This window comes from Phyllosticta citriasiana (genome assembly GCF_038021145.1).
Source record: "Phyllosticta citriasiana strain CBS 120426 chromosome Unknown IWZ02scaffold_6, whole genome shotgun sequence".
In the NCBI taxonomy this organism is placed as follows: domain Eukaryota; kingdom Fungi; phylum Ascomycota; class Dothideomycetes; order Botryosphaeriales; family Phyllostictaceae; genus Phyllosticta; species Phyllosticta citriasiana.
Genome location: NW_027117283.1, coordinates 20433 through 36656, shown reverse-complemented (window position 1 = coordinate 36656; position 16224 = coordinate 20433). Strand labels below are relative to the sequence as shown.

Below are 16224 nucleotides of genomic sequence, written 5' to 3'. Positions count from 1 at the left end.
GGACAAGGAGTGCCGCTTGGTGTTGGCCGCTCACAGCCTGCGAAATCCGGTTATTGCCGGAGCTTTCCTGGCCAACCCTGCTCGGGGCTTGGACTAGACCGAGACCCCGCCAGCGGACCAGACGCACCAGACTGCCGTAGACCGCCTTCGGCCCCCAGTGGGCGAGCCCGGGCTCGGTCTTGTCTCCTGCGTGGGCTGTTTCTCAACATTGAAAGCACGTCTGGCCACCATCGACGACGGCTCAGCAAAAGTCCGATCTGGGCTCTTTGCATTGGTGCTGTGCCTAAGTCGAGGCCGGTCGTTTCACATCCTTCTCGACATTTCGACACCAAAAACGTGAACCCTCCAATGACTGCGCGAACTTGTTGACATCACTCGGAGAAACACCAGATCTCGCCTGCTGGGGTGGTGCATGGTGGCTTCCGCCTCGCACGCTCGGTCCCTGGCAATCTTTCCCAGGGCTTTCCCCAGAACGACGTGCCTTTGTTTAAAAGCCCGAGGTCCGGATAGCACCGTCAGTGGCTACAGACCCTGGGATCCGCGAACCACTTGCCCAAAAATCGAACATGAGGCTGATATAAGCTTCTATGATGCTTGAAAGCTCTCCACAGCACGGGTGCCTAGTCTTTTAGCACGGATCGGACGTGCGTTCTGATTTTGTTTGGTCCGATCGTACTGGAAACAACCTACTCGTCGTTCGCGTTCAAGTAGCTCCGGGCACAGCCGTCTACTGTTGGTACTTCAACTGTCCTTTTCCCCTCCGCACATTCCCCCACTAGACCTTCATCCTCGAACCTAAGCACCGAAGCTAAACACACCGGCCGCGAAACTATTTGTCTACTACTGGCTCTCGAGCCAAACGCGGCACCACGATGGCGGCCTTTTCCCCTGAAAACCTAGCAGAGATTGTCCGATCTCATTCCCTGGACTCTGATGGACGACCCCGCTTTACGGGGAGCGAGAGCTCAAGAAGCAAAGACTTCGACTCGGATGGAGACATCAACTCGCCAGATGACAAGGACGACGAAAAAGATGTGTTAGAGAGTAGTGGGAACACCAAGGCCGACGATTGGCACATGACCGAAGATGTCAGACGCATAAAGCAAGACAACTATGAAGATGGCGCGAGGAGTATAAGGTTGGGAGTGACCTGGCAGAATCTTACAGTAAAGGGTCAGTGATTCTCACCTCTCCGTCAACCCATCTAACACCTGCAGGCATTTCGAGCGATGCATCCTTTCAGGAGAATGTATTGTCCCAGTACAACCCGAAAAAGGGCGGTCCCAAGGGCAAGCCTTTGAAGACTATCATTCAAGGTTCACATGGATGTGTGAAGCCGGGCGAGATGCTCCTTGTTCTCGGCCGTCCTGGTGCCGGCTGTACCACTCTGCTCAGCATGCTTTCAAACCGTCGACTTGGCTATGAAGAAATTTCTGGCGACATCAAGTTTGGTAATTTGGACTACAAGCAAGCAAAGAAATACCGGGGGCAAATCGTCATGAACACCGAGGAAGAAATTTTCTTTCCGGCCTTGACCGTCGGACAGTATGTACCTCTTGTCTTCCTGTTTGATCAAGCTAATTGTGTAGGACCATCGATTTTGCTACTCGCATGAAGGTTCCCGCCCATCTGCCCCTTGATGTCAACACGCCCGAAGAGTACCTCGCGAAAATGAAGGACTTTCTCCTCCGGTCCATGAGCATTGAGCACACGTATGATACCAAGGTCTGTCTCTGTTCGCTCTGGCGGATCCAATGTTGACAGTCTTCAGGTTGGCAACGAATACGTTCGGGGAGTTTCTGGTGGTGAGCGCAAGCGTGTCTCCATTATCGAGTGTCTGGCCACTCGTGGCTCCGTTTGGGCTTGGGACAACTCAACAAGAGGACTGGATGCGTCAACCGCCCTTGAGTACACCAAAGCAATTCGTGCTATGACGGACATTCTTGGTCTCACTACCATCGTCACCCTTTACCAGGCCGGTAACGGAATCTTCAACCTCTTCGACAAAGTCCTTCTACTTGATGGCGGCAAGCAAATTTACTACGGTCCACGCGAGCAAGCTGTGCCTTTCATGGAGCATCTGGGATTCTTCTGCGACCCCTCTGCTAACAAGGGAGATTTCCTTACTGGTGTCACCGTTCCGACCGAGCGAGTCATTGCCCCCGGCTATGAACATCGATTTCCTAGAACCGCGGACGAGATCAGGGCAGAGTACGACAAGTCGCTCATCAAGTCCGCCATGATTGCTGAATACAACTATCCCGATACTCAAGAGGCTGCGCGCTACACCGAAGAGTTCAAGGCGCAGGTCGAATATGAAAAGCACAAGAGCCTTCCCAAGTCGTCCCCCTTGACCACAAGCTTCGTCACGCAGGTCCGGGCTTGCGTAATCCGCCAGTATCAGATTCTTTGGGGAGACAAGTGGACCCAGGTCTTTTTGCAGGTTTCGACTCTTGCGCAGGCTCTCATCGCCGGCTCCCTCTTCTACGACTCTCCAGACGACTCGGCAGGGCTCTTCACCAAGGGCGGTGCGCTCTTCTTTGCTCTTTTGTACAATTCCCTTGTTGCCATGTCCGAAGTCACCAACTCTTTCACGGGACGGCCTGTGATGGCAAAGCACCGGTCATTTGCTCTTTACCACCCGGCCGCATTTTGCATCGCACAAGTTGCTGCAGACATTCCCATCCTGCTGTTTCAAATCTCACATTTTGCCATTATCATCTACTTCATGGTCGGCCTTCAGGTGGTTGCCGGCAAGTTCTTCATCTTCTGGTTCACGCTCTTCACGACGACCATGGCCATGACTGCCTTGTTTCGGTTTGTCGGTGCTGCGTTTCCCAATTTCGACGCCGCCAGCAAGGTTTCGGGTTTCCTCATTTCCGCGCTCATCACTTATGTTGGCTATGAAATCAGCAAGCCGGACATGCACCCCTGGTTCGTCTGGATCTACTGGATTGACCCGCTGTCGTATGGTTTTGAGGCTCTGATGGGCAACGAGTTTCACGACACTGTCATTCCTTGCGTCGGAGGAAGCTTGATTCCCACAGGACCTATGTACACGGATAGTTCGTTCCAAGCCTGCGCGGGTGTTGGCGGCGCAGAGCCGGGTGCCGTTACCGTCAATGGTGATGACTATCTAGCCTCGCTTTCGTACAATCATACCCACATCTGGAGAAATATTGGCATCAACTGGGCTTGGTGGGCTCTGTTCGTCGGACTTACCATCTTCTTCACCAGCCGCTGGAGGCAAATGGGCGAGGGCGGTAGGTCTCTCCTCATTCCTCGCGAGAACCAGAAGAAGGCGTCGCATCTCTTGACTGCTGCCGATGAGGAGAACCAGATCACGGAGAAGCCACCTGTGACAAGCGACGATAAGAATAGCGCACCGGGATCCGACAGCGACCAGCTGAACGACCAGCTAATTCGCAACACTTCCATCTTCACCTGGAAAAATCTGACTTACACGGTCAAGACGCCCCATGGCGACAAGGTTTTGCTGGACAATGTTCAAGGTTTTGTCAAGCCTGGCACGCTGCTTGCTCTCATGGGTTCCTCTGGAGCAGGAAAAACGACCTTGATGGACGTTCTCGCACAGCGTAAGACCGAAGGTACTATTCATGGATCCATTCTCGTCGACGGCCGTCCTCTGCCTGTGTCGTTCCAGCGTTCGGCTGGGTATTGCGAACAACTCGACGTCCACGAACCTCTGGCAACAGTACGCGAAGCTTTGGAATTCTCTGCCCTCCTCCGCCAGTCTAGAACGATTTCACGCGAAGAGAAGCTCAAGTACGTCGACACTGTAATAGACCTCCTTGAGCTTCACGACATTGAGAACACTCTGATTGGTCGCCCCGGAGCTGGCCTTTCGGTCGAGCAGCGCAAGCGTGTGACGATTGGCGTTGAACTCGTCTCCAAACCTTCTATCCTCATCTTCCTTGACGAGCCCACGTCTGGTCTTGATGGCCAGGCCGCCTTCAATACTGTCCGTTTCCTTCGAAAGCTTTCTGCTGTTGGTCAAGCGGTTTGTGTTACCATTCATCAGCCGTCGGCCTCGCTTTTTGCCCAATTCGACATGTTGCTGCTGCTTGCCAAGGGAGGCAAGACTGTCTACTTTGGTGATATTGGCGACAACGCCGGCACCATCAAGGAATACTTTGGTCGCTACGGAGCACCTTGCCCGGCCGAATCGAACCCTGCAGAGCACATGATTGACGTTGTCTCTGGAAGCTTGTCTCAAGGCCGGGACTGGAACTCTGTGTGGCTTGAGTCCCCTGAACACCAAAGGATGACTTCGGAGTTGGATCACCTGATTGAGGACGCTGCATCGAAGCCTCCTGGAACTGTCGATGACGGTTACGAATTCGCCACATCCATCTGGGAGCAGACCAAGCACGTCACACATCGCATGAACGTTGCCATGTACCGCAACGTTGACTACGTCAACAACAAGTTTGCTCTTCACATTGGATCCGCGCTCTTCAACGGTTTCACCTTTTGGATGATTGGCGACCGAGTTGCAGACTTGCAGCTCAAGCTGTTTGCCATCTTCAATTTCATCTTCGTCGCTCCGGGTGTCATTGCTCAACTGCAGCCGCTTTTCCTCGACCGCCGCGACATTTATGAGGCGCGCGAGAAGAAGAGCAAAATGTACCATTGGATTCCCTTTGTCACCGGGTTGATTGTCAGTGAAATTCCCTACCTGATCATTTGTGCAGTCTTTTATTTCTGCTGCTTCTACTTTACGTCTGGTTTCCCTGCGGCGCCCAAGTACGCTGGCGCAACATTTTTCGTCATGCTCGTCTACGAATTCATCTACACGGGCATTGGACAGGTAAGCTTCCACTTCCCAATTTACTCAACCATTACTGACTCTTTAGTTTGTTGCTGCCTACACACCAAACGCTGTCTTCGCCTCGCTCGTCAACCCGCTCATCATCAGTATTCTCGTGGCGTTCTGCGGTGTCCTTGCACCGTACAGCTCTCTCCAAGATTTCTGGAAATACTGGATGTACTGGATCAACCCCTTCAACTACCTCATGGGTGCCCTCATGATCTTCGGTGTGTGGGACTCGGAAGTCAAGTGCACCGACCGCGAAATTGCAACCTTCAACCCACCTCCGAACCAGACGTGCGGCGCGTACATGACCGATTATCAGAGCACCGTTCTCGGCGGCGGCACTCGCCTCCTCAACCCCGAGGCTACTTCCAACTGTCAAGTTTGCAAGTACAGGGACGGCGCGGCGTACCTGGAGACGCTCAACTTGAAGGATTATTACTACGGATGGAGAGATGCAGCTATTTGTGTCATTTTTGCCTTGTCTTCGTATGCGTTGGTCTACTTGATGATGAAGTTGAGAACCAAGGCAACGAAGCGCGCAGAGGGTTGATCAAAGAAAGAGTGGAGATGCAATGATTGTTTAGAGGTTTGTTGATAGACGGAGGAAAATATCTGCAGATTGGATGGGCAACGGCATACCAAAATGTTACGAACATGCGATTGAGTTTTGTCTATTAGAATTCTGACGACTTAGATACACAGCGTTGCCTCGGGGCATGATGTCTACTCTTGTATGATAGTTGCGAGTCTTTCACCAATTCATAGACGTAATCCCTACGACCACTGGTAGATTACGTCTCTCAAGTTCACTCGGTACTCCACCCATTCCTTCCAGCACACAGCAGTGACGTGTGCGTGGTTATAGCACTAATCAAGCCCCAGTGTCAATGCCTCCCGTCAACAAACAAACCCCTCACTTCGTGCCCGCTCCATTGGACAGCCCGTACAAAGTAGGCCTGCGCCATGTCCATCAGTCAGAACAGGCGCGTCGCGCAGTGATCCATGAAACATCGGTCTCCTTCGGTATCCGCATCCGCGCGCCCGCGACGATTGAGCTTGTCTCGACCTTCGCCCAACCGTTACGCCCCGCGCCAACCTAACTGAACAAGAATTTAGCTCATCGTTTTTCCTCTCGGCCGATGAGGCATTCGTGTGAGCTCAGCTCAACAAGAAGTGAAAACTCATCAGTGATCCGCTGCCTCCCTTTCCCTGGTTACTGTACGGGCCGTGGTCGACGGTGTGTGTGTTCTCAAGTCGACCGCAGCTCGGCCTCCGAACGCTTGTGGCAAAAGGATGACCTCAGGCTCCACTCACGTCACTCCACAGGACCACTTCCCCGAACCCTTCCAGAACAACTGGAAGCGCCAAGACGGGGCCCGGGGACCGACGGCGAGGAAGACCTGGGAGCCGCGGGAGACGGGCGGGACGGAGCTTCGCGGAGTTGAAGGGGTCGGAAAGCAAGATGTGCTATAGTGACGGTTGAGGTGCGCAAGGGTCGATTCATGAATCAGGGCGTGGAGGTAGAAAATACGAGGGCCGAGCGAGACCCCCGAGCCAGAGACCGAGATGTTTGTTGGGGTGGTGTGGAGGACCGAAAATGTGTACGAAGCAGAGCAGATTTTTTTTTTGGTCCAGGAACACGACATACCATTGGGGCAAAAGTGTGGAATTTATTACGGTCGCGTTCGTCCATAGCTATGACTTATCGCAGCCAGTACGTTTGCACGTATCACTTCACCAGACACGAATTGAAAAGGGGTAAGGTTCGCATCGAATCAGGTCTGGAATACTTTCGGCTACAGTCTGAAATCACTTGCGACGATGCGCCTTGCTGAAGCTTGCAGCACTTCAAAGATGGAGCGAACGCGACTCTGGCGCAACCTGCAGAAGCGGAAAAACGCGTCAGAAACACAAACACGCACGCAAAAAGGTATCGTGAAGACGAGAATGGTGATCAGACCTTGACCACCTTGAACCCCTTGAAGCTCGGCAGCTTCTCTCGAAGCTCCTTTCCGTACTGCGGGATTCCGCCAGGGTAGTTGACTTGTTCGTAAGCCTTGCCGGGGATGCTGCCGCCCATGTATGTTGAGTGTACGCCTGCATCTGTTGTCAGCGGGGGATCAGTTGTTGCCGGAAATAAACAGACCGTAATCCCTGACTTTCGGGAACAGCGATTCGTCGCTCAAATCGTTCACCCTCTTCTTCCACTCCTTGCTGGCCTCGTCGGTTGGGTTGATGTACTTGATTCCGTTGCGTTCCATCAGCTTCATGCAGTCAACAATCCAGCGGCCTTGGCATTCAATGGTCGACGGCCCGTTGGAAAGCAGAGTCGGCCCGTGTGGTCCGTACGTGTGGAACATGTTTGGATAGCCGGGAACAGTGACGCCGAGATAGGTTATGGCAGCAGATTCCCACTCCTCTTTGAGTGACTTGCCCTTGACCGAGCGGAGTCCCATGTTGGTCATACCGCCTGTGGAAAGGTTAGCAGGAATATTCAGATGTGCAGTGGTCGGACTTACCCGTGGTAATGTCGAATCCAGTGGCGATGCAAATGACATCAAACTCGTGCTCCGTGCCATCTTGGAGCATAATCCCTTTCTCAGTGATTTCCTTGATCTCGTTGCCTCGCAGGTCAACCACGTCAACGTTTGGCCTGTTGAATTGTTCCAAGTAGTTTTGCTCCAGGCAAGGCCTCTTGGTGCCAAAGGGGTGCGGTTTCTTCAGCGGTGCCAGAAGGTCTCGCTTGCGCGGGTCATGAATCCTGGCCCTGTTGTTCTTGGCCCAAAATTTGTAGGCCTCATCATTGGCCTCTTCGACGTACAACATATCCTATCGAATGCGTCAATCAAGGGCATCAACATGGTTCAAGCAGACCTACTTTGTAATTTCCGAGCCAGAATCCAAATCCGCCATGGTCCCAAAGCTTCCGGTAGACGGCCTCTCTCTCCTGCTCGTTGTCTTCAAAAGTGTTTCTTTCGTTAAATGTGAAGAGGAAGCCTCCGAAGCAGTGCTCGCGAAGCTCGAAGAGCCGATGGTAGTATCGTTTGGCATTGTTTTGTTCTTCTTTTGACAATGGCCTCTTGCCCATCGGTACAGTCAGGTTGGGCGTTCGCTGAAAGACTTTGAGTTCTCCGGCCATTGGACCCCACTCCTGTGCAACCTGGACCCCTGATGCACCGGTGCCGATCACGGCACACTTCTTGCCATGAACATCGACGCCTTCTTCGGGCCAAAAGGACGAGTGGGCGATGAAACCCTTGAACTTGTCGATGCCTGGCCAGTCTGGAACGTAGCGCTTCGCAGCGAACCCGGCGGCGACGATGAGATACTTGCTCTTTGCATGGCGTCCATCGGCAGTCTTGACGTGCCACTTGCCTTCTTTTTCGTCAAACTGGGCATCGACCACGACGGAACCAAAAGCGGTGTCTTTGGACAGGTCCAAGACCTTGTCCATGTGGTTGAAGTAGGCGCGGAGCTCTTCATAGTTGGGGTAGTTGGTCGTCCAGGTCCAGTCTTTGTAGACTTCAGGAATGTTCAACTCATACTCGGGCACCTCGGAGTCCACGCGGGCTCCTGGGTATCTGTTCCAACGCCAGGTGCCACCGAATCCATCGCCAGCTTCGAAGACGACAGTTCTGAACCCACGCTTGCGGAGGTGGTAAAGCATGTACGTGCCTGCAAACCCGGCTCCAACGATCAAGGCATCGACTTGGAGGTTGTCATTGTACGGATACTTGTCGGAGGGCCGGTAAGAAAATTCATGGAGTTCAGTTTTGATGGGACCGGGCATTGTGGAATTGAGCAGATTTCAAACAAGTTCTCGGAATTGGGGGTGATGAACAGCATCTTTCGACCTTTGTTCTTGTAAATATACTGGCTCGGTTAACAGGAAGTGCCTGAAAGATGCGGAGAATCCATGAGTTTCCCAGCGCGGGCCTAAGGAATTTGAAGCATATCACTGCTCGTGTGGATGACTACGTGTCCATCATCTTTCCATTTCTGGTTAGTCAGTCCTTTTGTGCCAATTGCGGTCCTACGGCTAACTCTGACGTTTATGCGGGGTTGCAGAACACTCTAGGTTAACGTTCTGTTGGAGGCGGGGAACGATGCGAGGACGTCGAGCCTCGTCATCCCCCGCACGCCAAGATCGTTTTTCTGGAGTGACTTTGAATTTGGAAATGATCTCGCCATGTTCTAACCACAGCTGTTGGGCCTTGGAAGCATGTTCAGGCCCTGTCTGTGCGATCATTGACGACACGATGTGACTCTGGTGGTGAAGCAATGGTCAGTTCAACGTTACGGTCAGCAAGATTGATCGCAGGCAGGAGCGTGGGTGTGCATGGAGACGACATGTGACGTCACGGCTCGACTTCGGCAGTCTCCGATGAGTCCTGCAGGGAGTTACCTTGCTTGTTCTTGAAGCTTGGCCCAGTCAGTGAGGCCAAGTACTGACGGGGTCCCTTTGCAGAGCAACTGCATCGAGTAGCCGTATGTTGGTGCGACTCGTGGCCTGGCAGACTTGCGGGAGAGCGGAAGCGGAGAAGGCTAGAGAGTATAGACTGTCTTGCGCAACTATACACGAACGCCACGAAGCAAAATTCCACTTTTTCAGATTCAAGGAAAGGTAAATCTACAGTCAAAGGAAACCGATCTCGCCAGAAGAACGGCGACCGTGACAAGTACGAATGCTGGAATTGGTTCGGAGAGCGCCCGCGTGCTACTTTTGCTCAATGCTGATGTGGTCATCTTAGGCGTGAGAAATCTCGTAAAGGGGGAAGATGCGAAGAAGTCTTTGCTCCAGGACGAAACGATAAGACACAGCGGCCGGAGCGTGTCGCCAGTCAAGATGATGAAGTTAGACCTGGCCGATTACGCAAGCGTGGTCGACTTCGTTTCCAGGATCCAGGTGGAAGTACAAGAACTTCATGTCTTGATCCTAAACGCCGCGATTGGCAATATCGATCTCAAGTGGGCGCCGACTGGTCATGAGCTCTTGCTCCAGGTCAATTTCCTTTCCCACGCCTTGCTACTCCTACAGCTGCTTCCTTTGATGGAGTCTTCGGCGAAGAAGTCAGGTGCTGCCTCTCGAGTCAATTGGGTTGGCAGCCGAGCGATGGTCCTTAGCAATCTTCGATGGCGTCGAATCAATGACAATGCTACACGACACTTTGATGACCCCAAGAACTTTTGTCCCTTTCAACGGTATGGCGACACCAAAGCAATTGCACTCATGTTCCTTAAGGAGCTGGCAACGCGAGAGTGGAGTACAACCACGTTATTTTAAACATGGTCTGTCCCGGCCTGGTACACTCCAGGATTGTCGACGTGTTGCCATTCTACTACCGATACGCGATGAAAATGTGTTCAAGTGCATCACCGCGCGTCCAACGGAGCAAGGAGCATGGATTGTTGTTTACATGGTCGCTGTTGCCAGTGTCGAGTCCAACGGGAAATTCTACGTCAACCAAGCTGAGGAAGAGCTAGCTCTCTGCCGAACATGTTGATCGTATGCTGAATCGCATAGACCCCCAGCTTTCATGGATGCTGCCGACGGTCTCGAAATGCGACGGCTAGTGTGGAAGGATTCTCTGAGAGAGCTGTCACGGCAAGCGACGCGGCCATTGGAAGCAGTTGAAGATCAGCGGTCATCAACGGCGTAGTTTTGGGATTTGCAAGGAAGAGGAATCGGGTCGCGTTAGGTTGTGTGTAGAAGAAAGGGTTGAAATTGTCTGCGTTCCTGCCGAGACTTGCAAGTCTCGCTTAAGGTACCTAGGCGCCGAATGACGTCGACCAATTCGAGTCCGCCGACAACCTATGGAACATTCTGAAACCCCACCGACGCTGCGCTTGACGAAAACACGAGCCTGAGCTATGATCCATATCGTGGACTAGCTGAAACCTTCCGCTTCTCCCGCGAAACGGGCTTCGTGGCGAATACAGCGCCTCGCGACCTTGGCCATGACGAGGTTCTGATCGAAACCACACTCTGCCATCTGCTACACCGACGTACACGCAAAGGAAAAAAGATGCGGTCTAGGTCATGAAGGAGTAGGCACGGTCCTCAAGTTGGAGGACTCTGTCAAGGACCTCAATATTGGCGAAAGAGTGGGATGGGGGTTCGTTTTTCTTCTGGCTATGTGAGCTTTGCTGACTCGTCCTCAGGTGGTTGCGTTACGTCGGTATTCTTTTTCTCCTCGAATTCGGCCGCTCCGTTGACGCGGTAATAGTCTTATAGCAGCGGTAGCTGCAAGGTTTGCGCGCACGGTTACAGGCAATATTGCGCCGAAGCGTGCGGTTTCGCTTTTGGCGAGCTTGATCAAGGCTCGTGGGAAACTACGCGATCAAAAACCGCGCCTTTTTCAATCGTATACCGGACGCGATCGAATCCGAGCATGCAGCGCCGCTAGTGTGCGCCGGCGCCAGTACATGCGAAGCTTGAAGAGGGGTGATGAGGTTTAGAGGAGTTCTTCATGCTGTAAAAGAGCCAGGAAAGATTGCGTGGCATGCTACGCCGCAAGTAAAGTTTTGATGCTCATGTACATTTTCAGAGCGAGCAAACAACATGCCGGCATAAACCCACGAAGTTCGCCAAGGTCCTCTGTTCTTACGAGCTTTCAATGCACTGTTGCCAATTATGTTGTAGTAATGTTCTTTCGAAAGTCATTCCTTCAGCGTAAGGTCCCGCCCGCTGAAAGACTGCTCAATTTCCAACACGGCTATTGGTCTTGATGCTCGGCTACTTCCTGAAAGAGAGTGGTCCAACTGCTTTTGCGTCGTCCTGACCAGAACCTTGGAGCGCCGACACTTGCGGACGGCTCGTTGCGCAGAAATGGCAGTAGCGCTGAGTACTACCAAATGAAACGCGGGACGCACAAATCACTTATATGCGCTATCTCAGCCTAGACACCTTGGACGTCACTAGCCATTGAAGTCTCACCACATCCAGCTTAGGAGCACGTCTAGACCGGATGAAAAGTGCTCGACTGGCCCATCGATCTACTGCACTTGCGTCTCGCGTGTATTTGTTGACTTGGCGATGACGGATAGTCGCCGCGCATTTCGCGCAGAGCTGTACATGAAAGAATATAAGTACCGTTGCTTCTTTTCTGTCGAAGTGTGATCCAACTTTATCTCCTCTTTAAGAATTCAGCCAAAACCATCAAAAACTCCTGTCTCGAAAATGTCTTGCGCCTGCGGCTCCACCTGCAACTGTACCGGCACTGCCGGCTGTACTTGTGACAAGAGTCAGTGCACTTGTGGCGCCTGCGTATTTTTCCTCTGCTCACATCAAAAAGCTACAACTGACGGGATTTTGAAAGGGCCACTGAGACACTCGGCAGCACTCGACGAGCTGCAAAGCCTGGTGACCGCAATCAAAGAACCTTCAAAATGTCTCTCAACAATTGCCTTGGCCAATCGTGTCGATCGCCGTTGGGCTCTGCAAGCATCACGCAATTTTGTCCAGCCAATCATGATGCATTGGAAGAGTGAGACTCGAGACTGCAAACTATCCATGCCATTTTGCGTGGTCAATTAAACAAACCAAGCCATGACGTATCTGAAGCCGTGATTTCTGCATACCAGTTGGCCCCAGCACATCACAAGAAACAGCACAAATATCGTAAGCAAACATGATGTGCGAGCCGCGCGATCAAATTCGCGTCCCGGGTACGAAAGATTCTTTTCGTCGTAATAGCGCTAGCCGCCGTCTTTTTCGCCCAGAACTTGTCGCCAACACAAGCGAAATTGGACGAGAAATGGTGTTCGCGATTAAGGTTTCGGCGGCCCGTGGCAATGAAGTCCCTGGACCAGAAACCTTGGGAAACCTGGCGATTCAGCTACCTCTCATCGAGCATCGACAGCTGCCTGCAAGATTGAGCGAGACTGTATGCAGAGGCGTTGATGCTTGTATTCGAATGGAGGACTGGCGGTTGGAAAGTTGGCGAGACGATGGTTGTGATATTTTGCAGCACTGCTGGCCGCCGTTCTTCAACAGTGCAGCAAGCACGGTCTGCCACAGCGCACGCCTCACGGCAGCCAACATCCCCCGCAACTGACACTTCCAGACCCTCCGCACTCCAGCTTGCGCCGCCTCAGCCCTGCGCCACGTTTCCAGGAGCAGCCACTGCTCGCGACCAATGACGCGCAGAGGCTCGCTCCGCCGTGGCCAGGTACCAGCACGAGCAGACAGGGAGCAGGCTGCAGTTTCGAAACGGGCAGCAAGGCTTGGCCGAGCGCCATTGCTAGCGGTTGAAAGGCGCTGATCGATGAGCGTAATTAAGAGGGCAACGGCCGTCTAACGGCGGACGAAGTTGGTGTGCTGAGCGGCCGGGGCGTGGCATTGCAGGACAGGGCATGACATGCCATAGCTTCGGACTTGGTCTTGAAAGTAACTACCACCCTCACTCTCATTACCTTCTTTCGCCCTCGAATCCTCACCGTCGTCGCTCTTTTCGGTACGCTGGTTGCAGACGTTTTGTTTTTTTCCCTTCCAGTCGCTCTTTTGACGTCCCTCCTTCGTTGACACACTTCAACATGCCTGATGCTCAGCACATGCCCTTTCTCACGCAGTGTGATGACGTAGGGCCAGAATGTCCGGTTGAGGGGTCGATTTACGGATATGCGCCGTCACTTCACATTAACGCATTTGCGGGGCTGGTCTTTGCAATATGCATGGTGGGACAGCTGGGTATGGGAATGCACAAGAAGACGTGGAGTTATCTATTGGCCGTTGGTGGGGGGTAAGTTTTCTAACCCGACGTTGGGAGAGCCTAGGTTGACATATTGTAGATGTGCCCTCGAGCTTCTGGGCTCTCTAGGCCTCATCGCCATGCACTTCAATCCATACTCGCACACGGGCTTCCAAGCCGCCGTCATCTGCCTCACCATCGCGCCGGCTTTCCTCGCCGCTGGCATCTACTTGAATCTCAAGCACCTAGTCCTCATATTTGGCCAACAGTTCAGCGTCCTTCGCCCACCCTCTCTCTACACCTGGGTTTTTGTCGCCTCCGACATAATCTCCATTGCGTGTCAGGCCGTTGGCAGTGGTATGGCGGCCAAGCAGGACCCAAAAACCATGTGGGATGCCGTTCGAATTATCAAGGGTGGCATGGCATTCCAGATTACCACACTGGGCATGTTCGCCGGTTGCGCTGCGTGGTACTTTGTGCGTGTCGTGATTCACCGACGCGAGTTGAACCCAGCGACAAAGGCGCTGCGGCAACGCTGGACGTTTAGCTTGTTTCTGGGGAGCATGTCGTTGGCCTACATTGCTATCTTGACCAGGTGTGTGTTCCGCATGGCCGAGTTTGACGACGGCTGGCGGAGCAAGATCATGACCAACGAGACATTTTTCATCGCACTTGACACAGTGTAAGCTTTTCCAAAATGCTGCCTGAAGTGTAGCTGATGAAAATTTGACAGCCCGTGCTTGATTGCTGTTCTTGCGCAGACAGTTTGGCATCCTGGATATTGTCTGCGCATGCCAAAGGTTGACTTTGAGGATGGGTTGGTGGGGACGTCGGTCGGCACGGAAATGGATGGTTTCTACTACTATCCCAAGATGTGAGCGTAGCGGAAGCAGAAGCTGTCATTCCATGGAGTCCAAAAGGCGCACTATTTCTTCGAAATACCACTGGACTATTAGCCATGAGCTTGTCCAAACGACGTGAACGAAACCAATCCAACTTCTTGATTTGAAGCACCAGACATACAACATCGCTTTGTGAATGACATGTGGGGCATGTTGACACCCAGGTTTGACTCGTGTGCATGTTTTTTCGAATTCACTTTTTCACGAAGACTCGCCAACGCTTGAGAGGGAGGGCACAGCTAGTTTCAGGAACTTTCGACAGGAAAGATGTCGATACCACTTCAATCGCCAGTCCCCCGCTTCCCTATGCTATCCCTGAGCCTCTCTTGCATCCAGTGAGGAAATCCTCTTATTCCACTAACGGACGACAAGAACCATGGATAGAAGAGCTGACCACCCCGGCAGCTAAACACCTGGTTGACTACGCCGGCAGCAACCTCGTCGGGAGTGAGTAGAGGTCCCTGGTGCTTTTCAATGTGGGAGGCGTAATCGGCTACGAGCGGCGTGCGGGTCCAGTTGGGGTGGACCACGGTGGTGTGGACGCTCGGCGCGTTGTGACGGTGGCGCAGTTCTGAAGTCAGAGCTGCTTTGTGTTAGCATGGATCTTCGCAAGTGGTCATGTCTCTTACCTTCATGGAACGCAAGTGCGCCGGCTTTCGTGGCAGCGTAATCTGCAATGCTGGGGCAGGCCACAAAGCTCGCCATGCTCGCAACAGTGACGACATGGCCCTTGTTCTGCTTGATCATGGCCGGAAGAAATTCACCCACGGTGTACCAATGGCTCAGCAAGTTGACGCCAAATATCTTTTGCAACTGGCGCGGGGTTGTATCGATGATTGTGTGGGCGGAGCCAATTCCAGCATTGTTGATCAAGATGGTCGGATGTCCAACCTTGGACCGAATCGTCTCGGCGGCATTGTGAACGGCGTTGGGATCGGTGATATCACACGTTTGGAAGTGGATGTTGTCTGCCCTGTTAGATGTGTTTTTAGGTAATGGGGATTTACTCACAACCCTTGAGCCTCTGCGGCAATGGCTGAATGTCCAAGACGGCAATCTTGATGCCCTTGTCTGCCAGGCCCTTGACGACGAGCTCTCCAATTCCGCTACACCCTCCCGTGACAACGGCAACTTCTTGTGACCAGTTCCATTTGGACGAGTCTGTCGTTATGCTCCATCCGTTTGTGGCCATGCTGTTGAGCAGGGAATTGAAGCTGTTGGCAATGCCAAGCGCAACCAGCACCTTGAGAGCGGTGGCAATGCGGGGAAGCGCATTTTCCACGGGCAGGCGATCAAGCTGTTGGAGTAGAGGACCCTGGATGGCGCTTGGAGCAATGGTGAGAGCCCAGAGAAGCGGGCCGGTCACAATGGGGTTGAGCAGGGCGGCTCCAGGCGCAGCGCCGATTTGCAAGAGACGCTGAGAGACGGCAGACATGACGGGTATGGACTGCAGGACCCAGGTGGTGAGAAAGAACTGAGGCATCGTATGTACTTATTGCTCCTCCAGGCAGCTGAACTTGGAACATGGGAAAGCTTGCGAGCTGGGGTGGTCAACTTCATGTGCCTCGGCAGCTGTTTGGACTCAGCGGGGAAGGATCTCGGCCGTAGTGGAGGTCGAACGGGCCGGACAATGGTTGGCACGAGGGAGAGGACACGGGAACATGGTGATTGCAGCGGTTGTCGGGTTTCTTGAGAACATGGCTGTTGTCGCCGCCGTGGTTACACGTGCAAGCCCAGGGCGAGCAACCGGGTCGGCCAATCCAACTCGCCGGACCCTGGCTCACAACTCAAAGTG

At 53.1% G+C, this 16224-nt stretch overlaps 5 protein-coding genes across 5 annotated transcripts; 3 read left to right on the top strand and 2 right to left on the bottom strand.

The window, feature by feature from the left end:
- Positions 1–872: 872 nt before the first annotated feature.
- Positions 873–5387, top strand: IWZ02DRAFT_376891 (putative Brefeldin A resistance protein; the record flags this gene model as incomplete). Its single annotated transcript, XM_066764913.1, has 5 exons — positions 873–1173; positions 1218–1545; positions 1590–1725; positions 1772–4831; positions 4878–5387. The coding sequence occupies 5 exons, from the start codon at positions 873–875 to the stop codon at positions 5385–5387; spliced, it is 4335 nt and encodes a 1444-aa protein (XP_066622755.1).
- Positions 5388–6487: 1100 nt separating this feature from the next.
- Positions 6488–8695, bottom strand: IWZ02DRAFT_449803 (cyclohexanone monooxygenase). The gene is made up of 4 exons (XM_066767429.1): positions 7716–8695; positions 7357–7666; positions 6984–7307; positions 6488–6934 (listed from the first exon to the last, which is right to left on the bottom strand). The coding sequence occupies exons 1-4, from the start codon at positions 8625–8627 to the stop codon at positions 6792–6794; spliced, it is 1689 nt and encodes a 562-aa protein (XP_066622754.1). The 5' UTR covers positions 8628–8695; the 3' UTR covers positions 6488–6791.
- Positions 8696–9525: 830 nt separating this feature from the next.
- On the top strand, positions 9526–10525 carry IWZ02DRAFT_449801 (uncharacterized protein). The gene has a single exon (XM_066767428.1). The coding sequence runs from the start codon at positions 9684–9686 to the stop codon at positions 10119–10121; it is 438 nt and encodes a 145-aa protein (XP_066622753.1). The 5' UTR covers positions 9526–9683; the 3' UTR covers positions 10122–10525.
- A 2865-nt stretch (positions 10526–13390) lies between these two features.
- On the top strand, positions 13391–14405 carry IWZ02DRAFT_377198 (sphingoid long-chain base transporter RSB1; the record flags this gene model as incomplete). Its single annotated transcript, XM_066764938.1, has 3 exons — positions 13391–13578; positions 13628–14209; positions 14261–14405. 3 exons carry the CDS (start codon positions 13391–13393, stop codon positions 14403–14405), a joined length of 915 nt encoding a protein of 304 aa, XP_066622752.1.
- Positions 14406–14710: 305 nt separating this feature from the next.
- IWZ02DRAFT_377014 (dehydrogenase/reductase SDR family member 8 precursor) lies at positions 14711–15864 on the bottom strand (the record flags this gene model as incomplete). Its single annotated transcript, XM_066764921.1, has 3 exons — positions 14711–15012; positions 15059–15402; positions 15437–15864. 3 exons carry the CDS (start codon positions 15862–15864, stop codon positions 14711–14713), a joined length of 1074 nt encoding a protein of 357 aa, XP_066622751.1.
- Positions 15865–16224: the final 360 nt, after the last annotated feature.